This window comes from Cornus florida, unplaced genomic scaffold (assembly GCF_030987335.1).
Source record: "Cornus florida cultivar Cherokee Brave unplaced genomic scaffold, ASM3098733v1 CherokeeBrave_3.0.0_Hap2_Chr10, whole genome shotgun sequence".
In the NCBI taxonomy this organism is placed as follows: Eukaryota; Viridiplantae; Streptophyta; class Magnoliopsida; order Cornales; family Cornaceae; genus Cornus; species Cornus florida.
Window position 1 is genome coordinate 99,436,484 of NW_026775580.1, and position 20,219 is coordinate 99,456,702.

Sequence of the window (20,219 nt, forward strand, 5' to 3'; positions counted from 1 at the left end):
GTTTCTTTCTTTACGTAAAAATAAAAGAAATATAAGATATTTTGTTATTTGATACTTAGACTACCGCGTGAAGTAGATACACTGTCGATATTTATTTGTTGGGATTCTAAATAACATTACTCTTTTCATTATTGGACCGGAACTCCTCACCTCTCTTAACGAAGGAGAGGTTGAACCGTTAGGGAATGACCCGTTGGTGACTTATTTGATTATGACTAAGAAACTAAACTCATTCTTTGCCTCACAAACCACGTTAAGATGCACACATTATTTTACATGACCTCTTGTGAGTTGTGTAAAGCTTTGTGGGATCTATTAAACACTTGTCCTTTGCAATAATCTTTAAATGTATTTGCTAACCGTTATAAAAATTCTTGGTAGTTTTTTACGCTTTAAAGCTTTTGAAATGAAACTACGGAGTAATTTTTTTTTCCTACCTTTATAATTACGGTTGTAACTATTTTTTTTTATAGATAGTTTTATTATTTTTTATAAAAATAATTTTATACCTTATTTTTTATACTCATGTTATTATCAAATATAATTCTACTTTATTAAAGAATATTATTACAAAATTAGTCATAAAAGTGTTCTAAACAATATTGCTATCGTCAAATTAAAAATAATTTAATTGCAACTTTATAGTACAATGTATCATTAAACACCTAATGTTTTTTTACTTACAATAATCTTATGTCAAAAATACATTTTAATGTATTCCAGGTAAATACTAAACATGTCAAATCCCAGTAACATAAAGTGGTAGCAAGAACGAATTTAAAAGTAAAAACGTGAAAATTTCAAAATTAAGTTCCAAATAGCGTAAACATGAGCGAGAGGACAAGAATGAGAGAGCAACATCGGTTTAAAACGATTGTGTGGATTGGGTATTAAGTTCGGATTAGTGTTTTAAAGGTACAAGTGGGCAAATGAGTGTGAGTGTGCTGTGACAGACAGCTCAAGTCAGCCTAGCAACCCCTGTAATATAATAAATGTTATATTAATCGCTTTTATGAATAAATATAAATGACATCACAAGACTTGACACGCATATTTAATGGGCAACAAATGCTGACGTGTCACTTTGACTGATTCTGTTTGGTCTAAAACTGCCAACCCACCCACCCAGCTGTTATAGTCTACTTGACTCATTCCTCAAATCAAAAACTCGGTCCTCTCTCTCTCTCTCTCTCTCTCTCTCTACACGAGCTTTGAATGGTTTGATTCTTCTTGCTCATTCTATACTCTCTAGGGTTTCAAATCTCTGCTACGAACACTCAACGACCAATCTACTCCTTGGGAGAGAGTAAGTCTCTTCAACAATCTCGACTATATTTATTTAATGAACCCATTTTTTCTATGCACTTTTCTCTTTTTCTTTTTGGCTGTTTGTGTTGAATCTATACCCCACGATAGCTCTGTTTATAGTTTTTACTCGGTCGTATTTGTGTTTGATTTCTTCTCCTCTTCTTTCCATCTTTAAACATATAGTCATATACATATACAGAGAGAGATTGAGATACATATGGAGTTTTAGAATTTATAGAGAGAAAGAGTCAAGTTCTTAGGTTAGAAAAAGGCACAAATAGAACAGAAATTTCAATGTCACCTATTTATCTCAAGACCCAAAGTTGATTCTTTCTATGGCCTTTACTAGAAGAAAAATCCTCACACGAGTTTCATTATACTCGTAGAATTTTAGTTAAGGTCTGTGAGATGTTGGGCGAAGATGATAAAAACCGGCCACCGGGCGGTTATCGGAAAACGTATCTACGGTCGGCTTCGTGGACCGAACGTTCACCAACAAACCCCAATCGTAGTAGACCACAGACAAACACTAAAGCTCGGCCATGCTTGCCACCACTCCAGCCCCTCTCAATCTCTCGCCGGAATGCGGAGGAGTGGCCGAAAGCTGGGTCCGATGATCTTGGTGTGTGGCCTCATCCCCCAACTCCTGGGGCAAGAATTGGGTCACTTATTCCCCTTGGGAATTCGGATTCAGAAAAACCTCCTAGAGAATTTGAATTCAAGAAAGACAAGCTTGCTTTCTTTGATAAGGAGTGTTCAAGAATTGCTGATCATATATATCTAGGGAGTGATGCAGTAGCGAAGAATCGTGAAGTCCTCCGCCAGAATGGTATCACCCATGTGCTGAATTGCGTTGGGTTTATATGTCCTGAGTATTTCAAGAGTGATCTTGTGTACAAAACACTTTGGCTGCAGGACACTCCGACGGAGGATATTACAAGCATTCTCTATGATGTGTTTGATTACTTTGAAGATGTTCGAGAACAAGGTGGGCGAGTTCTTGTCCATTGTTGCCAGGGAGTTTCTCGGTCAACCTCTTTGGTCATTGCATATCTCATGTGGAGGGAGGGGCAGAGCTTTGAAGATGCATTCCAAAAGGTTAAGGCGGCAAGAGGAGTGACTAACCCAAATATGGGTTTTGCTTGCCAACTTTTGCAGTGCCAGAAGCGGGTACATGCCGTGCCTGTGAGCCCAAATTCTATGCTAAGGATGTACCGGATGGCACCTCACTCCCCATATGATCCCCTTCATCTTGTACCAAAAATGTTAAACCACCCTGGTGCACAAAGCCTCGACTCTCGCGGAGCATTCATTGTTCACGTTCCTTCAGCCATATATGTCTGGATTGGGAAGAATTGTATTCCAGTGATGTCAGATACTGCAAAGGCAGCAGCGTCTCAGTTTATCCGATATGAAGGAGCTCAAGGTTCTATCCTGCCCATCAAAGAAGGTGAAGAGCCTCATGAATTTCGAAACGCTCTTACAAATTTACAACTTGTAGCTGATAGTTGCAACAAAGCAGACTTTAAAGAGGCAGAAATTTTGTCCGGCAGAAATGGTAAGGCTGCAGTAACTTCTCTAGGTCTTAATCTACGCAAGGTTGATGAATATGATATGGACTTTGAAATTTTTCATAAGGCACTTGCTGGTGGGGTTGTTCCACCTTTTCCATTATCAGGAAGTGAATCAGAGACTTGTCTTCCTGTTAGAGAAAATAGATGGGGCAGATTAAGAAGGATGCTTGCTAGTGGTATTATGAAGGAATTTATCACAGCGTCTAAGTTGAGCTGTGACAATACTCAATCAAGTCACGGGCCAAATATAAATGTAGATGCTGGGAGAGATGTTGATTTCCCTACTTCTCCTACTGTTCCTTTATTGTCTTCAAGCCCCCAGTGTGGCTCACCAGATTCCTTCTCTTGTTTTCCAGTCAGCAGCCCAGATCGGACAAGGGAAACATGTAAAGAAATGGATTGTTCAGTTCCTCTTACTCATCCTTTATTGCCATTAACACCTCCTTGTGGGTCACCAGATTCTCTTCCTTGTTGTGTCTGCAGCCCAAAGTTCAGTTCCTCACCATCTGCCTCAGATTACTCCAGTTCATTCACCTTCTCACCTTCATCTTCTAACTGGTCTGACATATCATATATATCTTATCAGACTTCACCTTCTGGATTGGAATCTTCAGATATGCATCCGGTTAAAAATACTTCCTTGGCAGAAAAGGTTTGTGTACATTGTAAAGGGACTTCCCCTTTACATTCACCGACAGGGGCATTTTCTGCTGAACATGCTTTGAGAGTGGCAAATACTTGTTTTCCGTGTAAAGGAACTTCCCTCTCTATTGCAGAACGCAGAGGGAGTAATCCTCCCCCTCGTATGATGTTACCTTCAGTTGACGAGGCATCTCAAGTTCCACGGACCTTGGAAAGATCGTGTTCATTTTCTCTACCCGACCTGGAGGATGAAATGATGACAGATGGCAAGTGCAACCAGTTTGAGCAAGAAGGCTTTTATGAATTAAATAGAGAAGAGCAAATGCTAGATGCTGACATCTTCAGTGCTGGCAATGGGTTCCAAAGTGGGATTGAGGATACAAAAGTACTAAATTCAGTTGGAGAAGCAACTAACCTGGTTCTTTATCAATGGCCTACTATGGATAAAGTGGAGATGAATTGCTTTGGCATCCTTGATTCTAGATCCGTTTATGTTATATTGATGCCAGATCTGAGTCTGGACACAAACAATTCTAATGTTCTATACATCTGGTTAGGTCGTGATATTTCATCTGACGTAGTGCAGTCTCAATTGATCAGCAGTGATGATAGTCATGTTCATTGGGAGGCAGTTGGCCGTAACCTCCTCAATCAAATTGGTTTACCATCGAATTCCCCTGTACAGGTAATTATTGCATCTTTGTAATAAGTGATTCATTTCTTTTTGTCCTTGTTTTTAAGCATGATCTTATACTTCTAACATGCCAATACAAATTTCAACTTATCTCTTTGTTGAAAGAGATTAAAGTAGTTGCAAGAATGATATACGAAGGATGATAAACCACTCAAGTAATGTGGGTGTTCGGGTTAAGTATCTGTTTCTTAGGGGGGAGAGAGTGAGGTAACAGAGAAAACCAAGTGTAATTCTAAGGTCAATGTGGCCCTCTCAATGTTGTTTCATAAATCTGTTCCAGTTAAAGATGGGTCAAGATATGTCACGTTTGTGTTTTGTTGTATATTCCTTGTTTAAATTGGCTAAGGGTCATCCCAATTTATAACAGGCGTGAAGAACAGCAAGCAAATTTAAACGATGGTTATCATACAACAGCCAGTTTCTGTAGTGACTATAAATTTTCATGATTGTTTAGTTTATCTCTGTTTTTAGAGTTGTTCTCTCCGATACAACTCCTAAAAGCTACAATCTAGCCTCCAAGAGTGATAAAATACCATATTTAGGCTAAGTTATTGAAGCAAAGTTCCTAATAGTTCATCTGATTGTTAAAATGTGTAGTTTTTAAAATAATTTTTTTTTTTTTCAGTTGGTTTTAAATTGATTTAACATAAGATTATCATTTTATGTTAGATCTAGCGAGATTATTGGCGGATCTTATTCCAGATATTTCAAGCTACAATTCTACCAATTGTTTTGGGATTTTCTTTATAGTATATACTTATAGTACATACTCATAAATTTTATGAGTGTAACATAAATCTAGAACTTACAAATGTTGTTTGAAACAATTTGGTTGAATAACTTTTTTTTTTTTCCTTAATTAATTTGGTTGAATAACTTCTATATATTTTCATGTTTAAGTGCATACGTATGTGGTCATTAAAATGGTAAAGTGTGAAAATTATTAAGCTTATTGCTGACAACTACTTGAATTCAATACATTGGCTGTGCTCCATAGTAAATCATCTTTAAAGATTCAACCCAACTCCCTACCCTGGGAAAAGAAAAACTGATAATCATTAAAGAAAAATCTAGATTTATGGGATTCTTAAAATAAAACATGCATAATTGGCACATTCTAGTAAGTTGAGTGAGGCTGAAAAATTTTCACGGCTCTAGTGGCTTTTATTTTTACATAAAACTCCGTTACGTTCCGTGTTCATTACACCACGATAATTATCGTTATCGGCACTAGTGAAATGAAACAAGTTGAGCAAGACATGTCAAAGTGTGCTTTGGAGTTTGTGTGGCATCTCTCTCTCTCTCTCTCTCTCTCTCTCTTTCTCTAGGTCAAGATGTGAACCACAAATGAATATACCTCAATGTATCCTTGCTTTGAAACTTAAAGCCACAAACACCTTGGATTCTAAAGCGATTGTGATGCAACCTTAAGGTCACTCCACGGTGACGCACCAAGCTGGAGGAGCTTGTTGGCCCTGTTATGCATGCATGATGAAGCTGTTTTGGAAGGGGTAGGGTGAGTTAGTAGAGGCTCCTTCTAAAGAGAACTAACTGCGAGGTTGAAGATTGCGCAGCTGAACCATGTGATGCGAAAATAGGATAATCAGTGTTTGCCCCATTCCAACCATGAGATGGACCACCAGCAACTAGAGAATGCAGTGTAACACAATCCAAAAACACCAACCGCATGATCGAAGATGATGCAGTTTAGGAGATCACTCACCTATCTCTGTAATAGAGACTTTTTTCTGTCTCTCATCCCTAACCTTGCATCACATGATCCGGAGACCTCTGTAGCACTTTTTCCAGAGAAAGACGGGATACTATGTGGCTCTTACATGGGATGTGGTAGAGTGGTTAGAAAGAATGCTACTATCAAGCATGTTAAGATAGTGAAGAATTCTTGCATTGTTTTGAAGCATTGAGCTTCGTTGTAGCAAATAAGCGCATGCTAGAGATATAACTGTCTAGAAGTCAAGAACATAGCTATCTCCTGGCAAATGAGCTTTGTATGGTGTAAGAAATAGGCCACCATAGAGTGGAAGACCCTAAATGACGTTAGTGAAATATATAAATATTTCTATATAATCATGGAGCTAAATCCTCCACCAATCACGGTGCCTCCTTTGACTATTGTACACCTTTTATATATTTGTATCTTTACTATGCCTATATATAGGCCTTTTGTACTCAAGTAATATATAGATCTAAATAATAGAAATGTAGCCCTCAGTGGCTCTTTGTCCATGGATGTAGGCTTTAGTGCCAAACCATGATATGCATGTGTTCTCCGTATTTCTCTCTTCCCTTTTCCTATATGCATTTATTATTTTCGCATTCAAAATTTTAACATGATATCAGAACCAAGTTGTTCGTGTAATCCCATCTAGAATTTGAGGGGGAGTATTAGAATTATTATCATGGAGCATATTCTTTATGTCTTTACATTCCTTTCTCGGCGTTGTTCCAGCCATTTCCCGACGTTGTTCCGGCTTTACCCAGCTTAGTTCCGACCATTTCCCAGCGTTGTTCCGGCCATTTCCCGGATTTGTTTAGGCCATTTCCCGACGTCGTTCCGGTTTATTTTCCTCGGCGAGTTCCAGTCATTTTCCCCGGCAAGATCTGGTCAATTTCTTGGCTTTGTTCCGGACACCTTCTCATCATCTTTCGAGGCGTTTCTTTGACAAGTTGAGCATTCATGATATTCATGCTCCAACTTGAGGGGGAGTGTTGAAATATATAAATATTTCTATATTATCGTGGAGCAAAATCCTCCACCAATCATAGTGATCCGGTCAATTTCCTTCCAACTATAAATATTTCTATATAATGGTGGAGCAAAATCCTCCACCAATCACGGTGTCTCATTTGATTATTGTACCTTCTATATATTCGTATCTTTATTATTGCCAATGTATAGGCTCTTTGTATTCAAGCAATATACAGATCTGAATAATAGAAATGTAGTCCTTAGTGGCTCTCTGTCCATGGATGTAGGTCTTAGTGTCGAACCATGTATATGTCTGTGTTTTTCATATTTCTCTCTTCCCTTTTCCTATATGCATTTATTATTTCCGCATTCAAAATTTTAATAGTAACAATGGTGAATCCCGAGTATGTTGAGGTTGTAGCTTTCCACCTTTAGGTGAATTCCGTTTCGAATGAGGAAATGCATTTCCCCAACACTATTAATGTATTTTTTATATTATTAAACATCTAGCAAATCTAGTTAAAGTATATAGACTGGTTACAGTAATAAGATGACATAGGCATCTTGCCTCACAGTGAGGTCATGTAGTAAGACATGTAGTTATGTTAGCATGTTTGAGCAGAAGGGGTGATGTTACCATTGTCGATAGGCTCAGTGAAGTGATAGGGTCGTATACGTGGAGAAAAGCACCAAAGCAAAACGAAGCATATGGAGATTCAAATGTGCAAGGTCAAGGAGAGTTGATGAGGTGCCATAAAACGGTTTAGCACCTCACAGTGACTGAATGATATATTTAAAAATGCAGCTGATCCTCTAATAAATAGTACTAAATAAGTTTAATTCTAGTAAAGCATAACATTTTGAGGAACCAACTTGGTTCCATGGTGAATTACATAACAATTAATAATGATCTTAAAATTCCATAATATATGACTTCTATTAGCAGAATAGAAAAGGTACACAAAAATACATATATCTAAAACTACTCAAATTACTGTAAAGACAAGCTGTAGATCCTTTATCTCCAGCCAATATTAAGATATTCAGTTATATCCTGGCCATCCGAAACCATTTGTCACAACACATTGCTGTTGATGCCAACATTTAAGACCATGCTGACAAGGGGGTGGGATAGGTTTTAATTTAAGGTTTAGTCAAATATATATATATAAAAAAAAAAATAAAAAATAAAAAAATCATCTATAGTTTTCCTTTGCAGCGGTGGCATTGTTAGTGGTCAAGAGTCTGGTTCCAGTTGTACATCTTGTCAACTGCTTTGGGTTCCACTTTATGGTTTGGTCCATAAAACAGGGTACCATAATTCACTTATCAAAAAAAAAAAATTAGGGTACCATAATTCATACCTTCACGTATTTAGTTTAGAGGTGTTGGTCTTGATTTATTTGCGTGGGAAAAATAATAATAATAATAATGTAAACTTATGAAAACATTTAAGCTCTCTTTCTCTCTTGCAAATAATTGATTTCTTTTGAGAAGTACAACTTCTCATTTTTTTTAAAAAAATTTCCTTGATTATTCATTCTTCTTCGGTTTTTTTCTCTTGTATTGTCATTAAAAATTTATCAGCATTTCATCTATGGTTGTCAGTTGGTCTGTTTCATTTGATGGGCTGAATTTTTTATGCCGTTTTTTTTTTTTTTGTAATGCACAGATAGTCAGAGAAGGTGAGGAGCCAGAGCTGCTCCTCGAGCAGCTCAACTATTTCTCATTTCAGAAGGCATAAAACATTAGTCACAAATGAGGGAAAGATGTGGCAAAACCCTCTTAACAACTTGGGCCTGTGATCTCTCCGTCCTTGAGGGTTATCGAAGAGGATATGTTGCAGTTTTTTCTAAGGTAAGTTATAGCATCCCAGGCAGTGTGAAGTGCCTCTTTTCTGCTTGTGTGATGTATGGACAGGATTTGAGTCATCGTTGTGGCAAAGCATGTATAGTAAACCAGCCTGGTGTATACGCGTAGGATCAGAAAGTAAATAATTCTGTTCGTAATAAGTGATCTGCAATTAATTTTATTCTAGCATTGTTGTTTATCTAGCCTCTGGCTACACCCAACACCAAAGGTGTTGCTGTTTGAGACAAATCATAATTTTACAAATCCTTTTAGGTGGTGGACTAGCACCGGCATCTCCGACTGAATATTTTTGATAGGATGGTATCAGGTATACATGAAAACTCAGCATGATGTTAAATTGATTACAATAATAGTAAGAGAGGTTTCTTCTTTTATTTATGTGCGCGCGCGTGTTTATTATATCTGACCTGAAGAGTAGGGTTTGTTTATAGCGTCCAGAATCAACTAGGAAGAATGATGAAAGTATTATCTTAGAAATTGTTTTGTAAATGCCCAAGTTCTGTTGTTCAAACAACTCGATAGAATACAATAATGCATGCTCGAAATTGTATAAACAAAATCAGGATGCCATTTTTCATGCAAACACTCATCAACGATGTGCCTACATAATTTCAAGATTGTATTATACGAGGCAAAAATTATTAGTATGAACATACTTCTTATTTTAGTTCTATTTTCCACTAAAATGGTACTTTATACTCGACCTATTTAAATTTCCGGAAGAATGTTCAACTTAACTGACTCTAGAGAGTAATTTCCAAGACTTAAAATTCTCAAGCTCAGACTAAAAGTTGCACTGCTGGAAAATATTGACTGGTCAGGACTTGTAAAGATGTTGAATTTTGGCACCTGTGAAATGCCCAATGACATCAAGGATCAAAGGGTCATTGTGGTATCTATTATTTGAGGAAGGAGGGAGATATGATCAACCTAACCTTTGTTTATTATATATAACATGTTATGATGGAAAACTACTAAAAAAGTATTTGCTTATAGTATGATCTAGCCGGGTAAACCCCCACTGACAAATTGGCAAAGACAAATCAGTGATGATCGCATAGTTGCTAGTTTTTTTTTTTGGTACTTCTTAACAAGAATTAGCTTTCACAATCACAGTTCTATGATCAAAATTAACATGAGGATTCCAAAATTATATAGAGGAATATATTGTGAGTATATCTAATACGGGACGGACTAAAAGCAGAATCGCATTATGAAATCACGTTACCATTATTCTAAAGTAAATAAACATGACATAGAAAGCCGAGAATTTGGAAGAAAAAATAATGCGTTAACGATATGTATTAATCTGATGTTACCATTTGCTTGAAAATAGATGTGGAATATGAAGAAGTCTATTGGAATAAAAAAACAAATAACGTGTGTATTTATATGAGATGATACCATTTGTTTGAAAATAGATGGAATATGAATAAGTTATATGAAATTCTACATGCTTTCACAATCAATAACTAAAGTTAAGAAGGTAAGTAGTGAAATAATTGATGCCTAGCGTGACGATGGCGTACAATTATATTTTACTATAATTTGTGGAAAAAGATAAATGCGTTGTGGAAATTAAAGGCAACTCTGACTTTTCTCCCAAAAAAATTATACCATAATGTTGTGGTCCAATTGTGGTGCCAATGGTCCACATAATGGGTTAAAAAAGGTGCCGAGTTTTCCCCATATTTAAAGGACCCAAAATGCTACGAAGGAAGCACTCTTGCGATGAGTACCTCTTAAGTCTTTTAATCCAACGGTTGCAATGGAGTCATGGAATTCGGATCATCTTTTATGTCCTGATTTCAATTTAACAATTGTAATGGGTCATGAAACTCGGATCATCTCGTGTTAAATTATTATTATTATTATTATTTTATGGTATTACACTTTTGTCATGGGGCAGTTGCACTAGAGATACAGAATAAAATGGATCTGGATTCCTAAGTGTGACAGTGCTAGTATGGTCAGTTTGGTTGGATGGGTTTGAAGGGAAAGGGAAGGGAAGGGGATGGAGGGTAATAAAAAAATTGTGTTTGGGTAAAGTTAGTGGAGGGAAAGGGAAGGAGAGGGAGGGGTTTGGAGGGTTATTTATAAGCAACGTACAGTAATTTTTTAACCTTCCAAAATTGAGAGGATAAGGAAGGAAAGGGAAGGCAATGGCAGGCAATGGCATACAAAATATTTGTTAAGCCAATTTTACCCTCAAATTTGCTCTTCATATTAGGGCCTGTATTATTGGCCTGCATACACCAACTCTCGGGATTTCTCAATTGCCCAAGAGAGCCGGCTCCAGCAATTACTTGAGGCGGCTCCAAAAAAAATGTGGAGCCGGCTCTACAAAAAGGAAGAGCCGGCTCCACTCGGCACCTCTCAAAAACCCATAAGAGCCGGCTCCATGATCATGGTTGAGCCGGCTCCCTTCAAGTGTCCTATTCCCATTATATCTCAGCACTTCCTAATTTGGGGTCATTATTTGCAAGAAATTGGTGGATCTGTATGTTCGATCCACTTCATGCCTTGGGTTGTTAAGTTTTTTTTTTTTTTTTAAATAAAGTCAGAAAGAACCTAACTTACTGTTTTATGTTGTTGATCATCATTGATTACATTTGTGATCAAACTCCTCTCACCCAAAAAAGTAAGAAGCCAAATTTAAAGATTAAATTAATGATCATTTTTTTACTTTTCTCTGTTGTTACTTGCTTGAAGGAAGATTTAGTAATTAGGTTTTCTATGCGATCTGTTGATTGTTTCAGTACTTACCAATATGATTATTTCATTGACTTTATTATTGTTTTATTGATTTTATCATCTTTTTTGTTGAAGGAAATCAAACTTTTAATAGGAAATTCATTTGTGCTCTTGAGTATGAATGTTATTTCAACTTCATTTTAGGAATAAAAGTGAGTTACATTTTATTTATTTATTTTTTATTTTTGGGTAAATTGCATTTCTTTTTCTTTGTTTTACTTCTGCCACCTAACATGACATAAAATTGGTTCCCAGAACAATTTTTCTTAAAAGGAGCCGCCTCCCATTTTGGGAGCCTGCTCTACTCATATTGGAGCCTCCTCTACTTAAAGTAGAGCCTGCTCCATTCATATTGGAGCCTCCTCCACTTTTACTTGAGCCGGCTCCTTTTATAAGATTTAGCTTGCTTTGTGTCCTACAACACAAAGTAAGCAATTAAAGAAGATCTACACTAGTTTTGTTGAAGACTTTTACATTCTCCTCAATATAGTTTAAGCAACCATCATTGGGTACAAATGCAGCGATCTTCTTCCCATTCTTAATCAGCTGCACACGAGCAGATTTTCTCATGGCAGAGTTGGGCTGCTTAGCCTCAATACCACTGCATAAATTAGTTAAGTGCTGTTGAGTTTTGAAATATTGATTTGGAAAGAGAAGATGAATGTGGCATTTGCTACCAAACTGAGCCTTAGAACCGAATCTTGGGGCAAAAATATTGTTGCATATTTAAATCTAAAAATTTATCTGTTAAAATATATAAAGGGCATAATAGTAAATTTTTTATTATCCTTCCCTTTCCTTTCTTTTCCCAAACATGATTGTTATCCTTCCCTTTCTTTTCCTTCATTAATCAACCAAACACGATTGAGGATTAAACTTATCCTTCCCTTCCCTTTCCTTCCCTTTCCCTTATAACTAATGTTATCCTCCCCCTTCAAACCCATCCTACCAAACATAGCCTAAGACTCTCAAAGAAATTATACTAAACTGTTGGAATGTGTGCCCCTTTTGTGTCTCTTTCAATTTCTTAGATGAGCTATAAAACTTTCAAATCTCGCCCGGAAAAATACATACGGTATATAATTTAAACTTTCAAATGTGATAATATATTTCACAAATAGTATAACCTCTTTATTAAAGAGGAGGTGAGCGGTTCAAACTACACAAGTAAGTAATCAAATTAACAAAAATAGATTAATTTATTATCATAATTTTTTTTTAAGATAAGACGTACATCTCATCCTTACACGACATTCGGCTATTTTGGTTGAATGGCATTGGTTTTTTTATTGACATTAGCCAACCAAATAGTTGAAAAGATGCAGAGTACTACTTTTTAAGAGTGGTGTGTATAATCAAGAAACTTATTCAGCTTTAGCAACTGTCATAATTTAAACCACAAGCCATTCAGCCTTTCATCATCACTACTAATTTCATTCGTCCTATGCTTTTCTTCAATCACAAGAGAAGAATTCACAAGAATCAGGTGATTTACTTAATTTCCTATTAAGTTAAATTATTTCCTTAATAATTTGGATTCATAAGAAATTACACAAATGCTCATTGTGAAATATTTATAAAAAAACAAATAGAGTTCTATAAGGCGTGGGCCCGATTGAGTATTGTAATTTGTCTTTGATGATGTTAAGGCCCTTGTTGGAACTTGGAAGAATTTCGGCTTCTCATTGGGCTGCCCATCTAATAGTGGGCTAAAAGGAACGATTTGTATTCCTGTAATGTAATTCGCATCTTAAATTTGAAATTAATAAAAAGAAAAAAGTTAGTACAAAATTTTGAGCTAAAGACACCTATTGAGTACTCTTAAACATAACATCAGAGTATTCATCAATAAATTATTGTCAGTGAACTAAAAAGAAGCCCGAGCATTCATTCAAAGACTTGATAAATTTAATATTTTAAATTAACTAATGGTACGAGGAGAGTTTGCTTATAAATTTATGAGTTAGTAATGCTATTAAGAGAGCTTACTTAGTTATTAAATAAATCATTTAATATATACTTTTTATAAAATTTAGTGATTAAATATTAAAGAGGTTAACTCTTGCGACGCGGAATTACTCTCTTTTATTTTTATCATTTTAACAAAATAGTGACATGGCTTTGTGAGAGCTGTTGGATTCATATTCATGTCTGTCCTTTACTACATCTTTTCTTCAACGTGTATTTGGGACCTTTGGACAGTGATTCTGTGTTTTATAATGGGTAATGGGTTTTGGCAGGTTGTTTCTTGGCATCTTCTTTGGTCTCGGGATAATAAACGGCTGTGCCAATTGAGACACTCCTACGCTATTTAAGCAGATCTCCACTTTAATAGCTCCAACTTACTAACTAATTTCCCCGCTCTTTTTTTCTGGTTTTTTTTTTCCCAAACAGGACTACACTCAACTCCACTTCACTTTCCTCCCTTTTTCTCTTCCCACTTTCCTTCGTTTTCTTTCTATCCAAACATGCACTCTGCAACCTTCAAAACACCTTCTTTTCCTTCTCCTTCTTCTCCGTCTTACTTTCCAAGAATATCTTGCCCTAACCCTAGATGGATTCAATTCAACCCTAAAAATAAAAGCGAGAGAGAATTATTCTTTAAATCTCTCAAATGTATTCACTCTGACTCGAAATTTCACTCTTTATCATCTCATCATCCGTTAAAATCACAAACTCGAAAGCCTAACCAGTCGGCGTCATGCTTGGCGGTCACTGTGTCGTCTCCGGCGGGACTCTCTGGTGTAGCTGACAGGCTTCACAGTTTGATCTCGGAATTTAAGTCTCTGTCCGAGCCAATCGATCGCGTGAAACGGTTGTTACATTACGCGAGTACTCTCCCTCCGTTTGACGAGTCGGCGCGTGTGCAATCGAACCGAGTCATGGGCTGCACGGCTCAGGTGTGGTTGGAGGCGAACATGGATTTGAATGGGGCGATGAGGTTCAGAGCCGATAGCGATTCAGAAATCACCAAGGGGTTCTGTTCCTGTTTGATTTGGGTACTGGATGGGGCGGCGCCGGAGGAGGTGTTGGCGGTGAAGACGGACGATATGGTGGAGATGAATGTGGGATTGGCCGGTAGGGCTCATTCGAGGGTCAATACTTGGCATAATGTGCTGATTAGTATGCAGAATAGAACGAAGGCTATGGTTGGTGAGAGAGAAGACAAACTTTCGCCGGAACATTTCCCTCCTTTGGTTGTCACCGTAGATGATATCGCCGCCAAGGGAAGTTACCCCGAAACCCAGGTCTGTCCCAAATCTCTCCCTCTATATATATATATATATATATCTGTTTATTGTTCTGTTGCTTTTGATTATATAAACACATGCATATACTATAATATTGAAATTTTGTTTGTGGGTGTTATAAATTTTAATGAAAGGAATCTTGGTTTTTTTTAATGTATGGCTGTTGCATGATGACTTGGATATTGATTCTCTGTAAGACTGTAACATGAATTATTGGTGGTATGCAGCCCATAAAAGCATATTTTTTTAGGAATTTGGCAGAATTCAAGCGAAAGTTATAATTTTAGTGTGAGGAGGGTGTGGGAGGAGAGGAGGATATGGAAGAATTGCTTCTAGTGGACAATGAAGTTGAGTATCCAATTTGCTTAGTGATAAGACCAGTTTACCAACTATTGACTATGTTATTTGAAATCATTGTTAAGTGATTTTTTTACAAAAGAATGTCCCACTTGCTTCTTTAGATAAGTTAATGTTTTAAAGGGGTCCATGTCAAGAGAATATCCTTGTAATGAAGCTGGAATTTTTTTTTTTTTTCCTCCTTTTTATGTAAATCCATTTCCAAAGGTAGCTGGATACTGTTATCTGGACAAGAATATCCTTTTGTATTGCACAAAAGACTTAACAGTCTCGAATGTTATTCCATACTACTTCATGAAAGGGCTTGGAATTGGTTGAAGAGGTTTATGCCTGGCTGCGATTGCTAACAACTAGAATCACCAACCAGATATCCCCCTTTTGGTTCTAGGCAATATTTTCCTAAAGGGCATTCGAAATTGGATCTAGCTGCTATTGGAAGTCAATATGTCCCATTTTTTTTTTTTTTTTATTATTTTTTTTTTTTACAATTCACTTTAAATAGATCCTAGTATATATGCCTGTGAACAAATAGATCAATGGTCATATGCATGGATGGATGTAGAAGAGAAAAACAAACTGTTAACCCCCATGAATTGCTAGATGAAATAAACTTGATTGCTCATTTGGTGAGAAACACATGTAATACTACCAAAAATATTTGTCACCCAACTAATTTACAGTGTATTATATTTTGGGCCACCCTTTAACAGTTTTTTTCAGGACAAATGGTTATATATCAGAGCTTTAGTTCTTGAGGTCTTGGGTTAAAGTATCTTCATTTGCACCCTTCTCTTATTTTGTTCGAATGTTTGAAATCCCTCACATCTGTTTTCTTCTCCCCTTGCGATGGTCACACATGAGAGAGAATGTGAGATATTGATTGAACTATTGGGCCCATTTGCTATTTCCTTGATATTTAAGGGAAAGCAGTTGTCTAGCATGAAGATTGAAGAAATATGATAAACCAACGAGGTGTGAACCAAATCTTTTGCACTAATTAACAATATGGCACAAGCCACCATTTAATTTTTAACTATTAATATTATGGTCCATTTGGTAATAAGGAAGTGCGGGAGGGGAGAATGAGGGGTGAAGGAAAAGAAAGATGGATAGACTTTTAATGGTTTGGAAAGACAGAAGGGAAGTGAATGAAAGAGAGGAGGTGGGTCTTTGTCTATGGCTCCCCCATATCCTTTCCTCTCAAAAGTTTTGAGTATGGAGTGGGTGGGTTTCCCATTCCTTTTTACATACATGTCCCTCAAGAAAAAAACCTTGTGCAAAAGTTAGAACAGTAAAATCACGGATTAACTTTCCTTCTTTCCTCCATACTTAACCAAACAAAGAGAGGAAAAGATCCAATCTTTTTTTTTTCAAGGGATACCTTTTCATCCATCCTACCTTTCCTTCCTTAAGTTTCCATCTTTCATGTGAGATAATGCATTAGTCAGGTTATAAAATCTGCATCTGCATTGAATGTAAACGAACTTGTAATTCATTAATAGTTTTGAGCAAAGTTATCTTGTAAACTGGTTTGGAGCCACAGAGAAAATTATGCTAGGCTGCGTTTGGATTAATGTGAACTGGACGGATTTTGATTTGATCCTTCATAGGTTATAGCTTAGATTTTGATTTCAATGTGATCCATGGATGATTTTGAGAGCCTTATTTCAATAGGTCTGAAATCAAAAGGTCGACATAGTTATTTGAATCCATTCCATGAAAGATCCTAGTTGGATATATCTTTGCTACCTTGACTCAAACTTCTCCCTCATCTCTCCTGATCCTACTACAATAGCCTTTCTTAAATACTAGTGGATGTGAACCACATTCCTTCCTGTAATATCTATCAGTCCAAACACAACCTAAATGTCCTGTGTCTTCTGATTCTTATGCATTTACCAGCAAATCATGTAAATTGTTTTGTTACAATAGAATACAACATTTCTGTAACATGTTCGGAAATTGATGGAAGTGAGAGAGTCCTTATAAAGTTTGTTGCTTTTCATGCTTGAGGAAAGTTTTGGTCATTCTAATCTGTTGCTATGAATTTTCTTGGTATATCGGAATTCTAAGATGCATCTTTTGATTGCAGGCAAGATTTGTCTTCTGACAAGTTGAGATTAAAGAACTTGTCAGTGTAAAGATGAGGATGTGTACGTGTGTGGATTCCAAATGTATGGAGAAATTTCTTCTTATGGACAATAAAGTTGAGTGCCCAACTTCTTGCCGACAATGGAACTGGTTTACCAACAATCGTTGTGAAGTCATTGTCAAAATAATCTTAAAAGAGAAAAAAGCAGATCGCACCTGCTTCTTCAGAGGGTTAAAGATCTCAGAAGGGTCAATCTCAGAGTTTCCATTAGAAGATTCCTCTACATACCTAACCTTTTGCTTAATTTTCTTTTAATCCATTTCTTTGTGTACAAGCTTGAAACTTTTATTCTGAACATGATTATTCTCGAGTATTGTAAGGATGAGTTAATAGCCTTTCTGTTGTGGTTATCCTGTCTGGAGTCGGATAGTATCAAAGGAGCCCTGGCTCATAGATGATCTTGGTTTACATCCAGCCTCATGACAGGACTTAAATTGACCAGTAGACATTGGAATTCAAATTCCTTGTTAATTCCTTCCACATGCATGCATGTTATTGTGTTAATAAAATTATAATAATGGATACATCTATAGATGGATATAGAATAAAATGCTAAAAATTCATGAATTGGTGCATGAGATAGATTTGGCCACTCATCTCATGAGATTCAATTGTAATATGGTCCAGTACTCAAAGTATTGGTCATGAAATGAATTTATAAAACACTGATGAACTAGGAGTGAATCCAAATTTGTACATAGATGAATTGGTTGTATGGCACGGGTGGTGATCTGATTTCTAAAGGTCTCATTTTTATGGGGATAGTTTCTAGAATCACTAGAAATATGCTGTTACAAGTGTGCAGTCCACTTAGAAGGTCTGCCTCTGGGTGCATGTAAAACTCATACTTTTCTAGTAATTCCGAGGATTGATAAATGTGTAACTACTTGAGAAGCACACAAAAGATTAGAAATTTGTAATTCTAAATGATTTGCAGAAAAAGGACCCTCATCTCTTGGTAAGATAATACTAAAAGTTGGAGGAAAGTTAGGTATATTGATCATGCTAATTGCTCATATATCATTCTTGAGTTTCCACCAATTAACGTATTATAGTTAAACACCTGCGTTTGGATGCAGCGGTAAGTGGGTTCAAGTTTGAGGACAGTTTTTTTGTGCAAAAAGGCCACAGGTTAGATCTGTACCCGGTCTATCTCTCCCAGCACCCTTGTTTAATGGAAGCCATGCTTGCTAATGGCATTTTAATTAAACAGTTGTGCTCATCTTTTTCTTCTATTTTTCATTATTATAAATATGTTCTTTTTTCTTTTTTAATTTGTTCAACAAATGCTTCTTTTTGTTTTGTATTCTTCAAACATCTGTGTACACCTTCTAATATGTTACCATTTGCATTCCTCATTGCTTAAGAATTTGCCAGCAGAAGCACTTGTCTAGTTCCATTGTAATAGAAAACATTCATACAACACATCATCACTATGGAAGTGAGGAGTTTGCATACAGCTTCAGGTTCTGATTCTTGAGGAAAGTTAAGCTGCATCATTTAATTAGAGGCAAATCTTTTTGCATTTTGATACGATGAAGGTTAGAGAATCTGTCCACATACTGAGAAAGAATTTGGCATTGTTGCCCATTTTATGTGAATTGAAAATTCCAGTGTCTTAGCTGACATGAAGTTGTGGCCTTACGTTCATATATCTGATTCATTGGTTATAGCAGATCCAGCAGTCAAAATGGCGAAAGGTTTTTGACAATTTATCTGTCCTAGGTGCTGATTTAATGTCAGAAAATGTGCATTAAATCCTTATCAGGCTGGCTTTTGCAAGGTATTCTTATCTCACTTATTTATTTATTTATTTATTTTTATTTTTTATCTTGGTTGACATATATGACCAGTAGATGCAGACACACATTCTTTGTTGATCTTTCCATAAAAAAATAAATAAATTCTATTAAATGAGATTTCTGTGTGCGTTCTAATGAAACATATTTCATTCTTCATTTGTTATCACCAGTCTCTTCTTTTGGTGCTACATTTATATAAATACTAATTCTGCAGGTCAATTTTCTTTTTCTGTTTCCCTATTTTCCTTAGCATATTGATGGTGGCAGCTTGGTAATGTCAAATGAACACATTGGTTGTTCTTTTCTGATGCTGCTTCCCCTGCATATAAGAATTTCTTTGGGCAACTTCAACCTTACATCCTTCCTTGCATGTAACATATGAACACTTTGTTAAAGGCAAAAATGCGTGGTCAGGAACTCATGCCAGAAATTACATCGGCTAATGTAGTGAAAACCATATATATCTAAAAATCATTACTCCTTGTCAACATCCTCAGTTTAACACGTCTATTTTGATATTTATTGTTTTGATCATACACTAACTGGTACCTGCTGTTGGTCTCTTCTTGTCAATTGCTTATGCAAGTTGAGTATATCTTGTGAGGAATTTTCTCTGGTTTCAACTCCGAATGTATGCTATGAGCCTAATTCCTATATGGGTGCAAACACTGCGGAGCTGTTGCAGCAAATGTTAATATGTGACAACCTTATCAGAAAAGAAAGAAAATAGTTATATGTGACAAAAGAAGTGATTTCCAAGATATATCCAGAGCACAGTAGACACCCCATCAGATCATTGTTAGTTTGCTACATCCCATGCTCTATAACAATGCGAAGTCTTATTTACGAGCACAATAAGTAAATTTATAATTTGCACAACAGCTTGAAAATTGTGGTGGAATCTGATTGTTTTGGGTACTTGTTTAATGCATTAGAAGAGGATATAGATAATTATCTGTTTTTTGTTTATTAATGTTTATGACATTCAAAATATTTGTGTTACGATGTTTCTCCTGAGATCTCCATCCAGCCTGCTTGCTTTTGTCCCTCCTTTATATGATTGGTGTGGAATCAATAGTTGCATTTATTACTGTTGTTTACTG

The 20,219-nt window shown here is 36.3% G+C and overlaps 2 protein-coding genes across 2 annotated transcripts; both read left to right on the forward strand.

Moving 5' to 3' along the window:
* The first annotated feature begins 1,169 nt into the window (after window positions 1-1,169).
* LOC132276305 (protein-tyrosine-phosphatase MKP1-like) lies at window positions 1,170-9,174 on the forward strand. Its single transcript, XM_059777675.1, has 2 exons — window positions 1,170-4,209; window positions 8,601-9,174. The coding sequence occupies exons 1-2, from the start codon at window positions 1,717-1,719 to the stop codon at window positions 8,670-8,672; spliced, it is 2,565 nt and encodes an 854-aa protein (XP_059633658.1). The 5' UTR covers window positions 1,170-1,716; the 3' UTR covers window positions 8,673-9,174.
* Window positions 9,175-13,819: 4,645 nt separating this feature from the next.
* LOC132276307 (sufE-like protein 2, chloroplastic) lies at window positions 13,820-17,707 on the forward strand. The gene is made up of 2 exons (XM_059777676.1): window positions 13,820-14,802; window positions 17,255-17,707. Exons 1-2 carry the CDS (start codon window positions 14,023-14,025, stop codon window positions 17,270-17,272), a joined length of 798 nt encoding a protein of 265 aa, XP_059633659.1. The 5' UTR covers window positions 13,820-14,022; the 3' UTR covers window positions 17,273-17,707.
* The last annotated feature ends 2,512 nt before the right edge of the window (window positions 17,708-20,219 follow it).

Excerpts from the sequence above, each read along its gene's own strand:
- LOC132276307 (XM_059777676.1), top strand. The coding sequence starts at position 14,023 with ATGCACTCTGCAACCTTCAAAACACCTTCTTTTCCTTCTCCTTCTTCT.
- LOC132276305 (XM_059777675.1), top strand. The coding sequence starts at position 1,717 with ATGTTGGGCGAAGATGATAAAAACCGGCCACCGGGCGGTTATCGGAAA. Across the intron at positions 4,210-8,600 it reads CATCGAATTCCCCTGTACAG|ATAGTCAGAGAAGGTGAGGA; the intron begins GTAATTATTGCA and ends TGTAATGCACAG.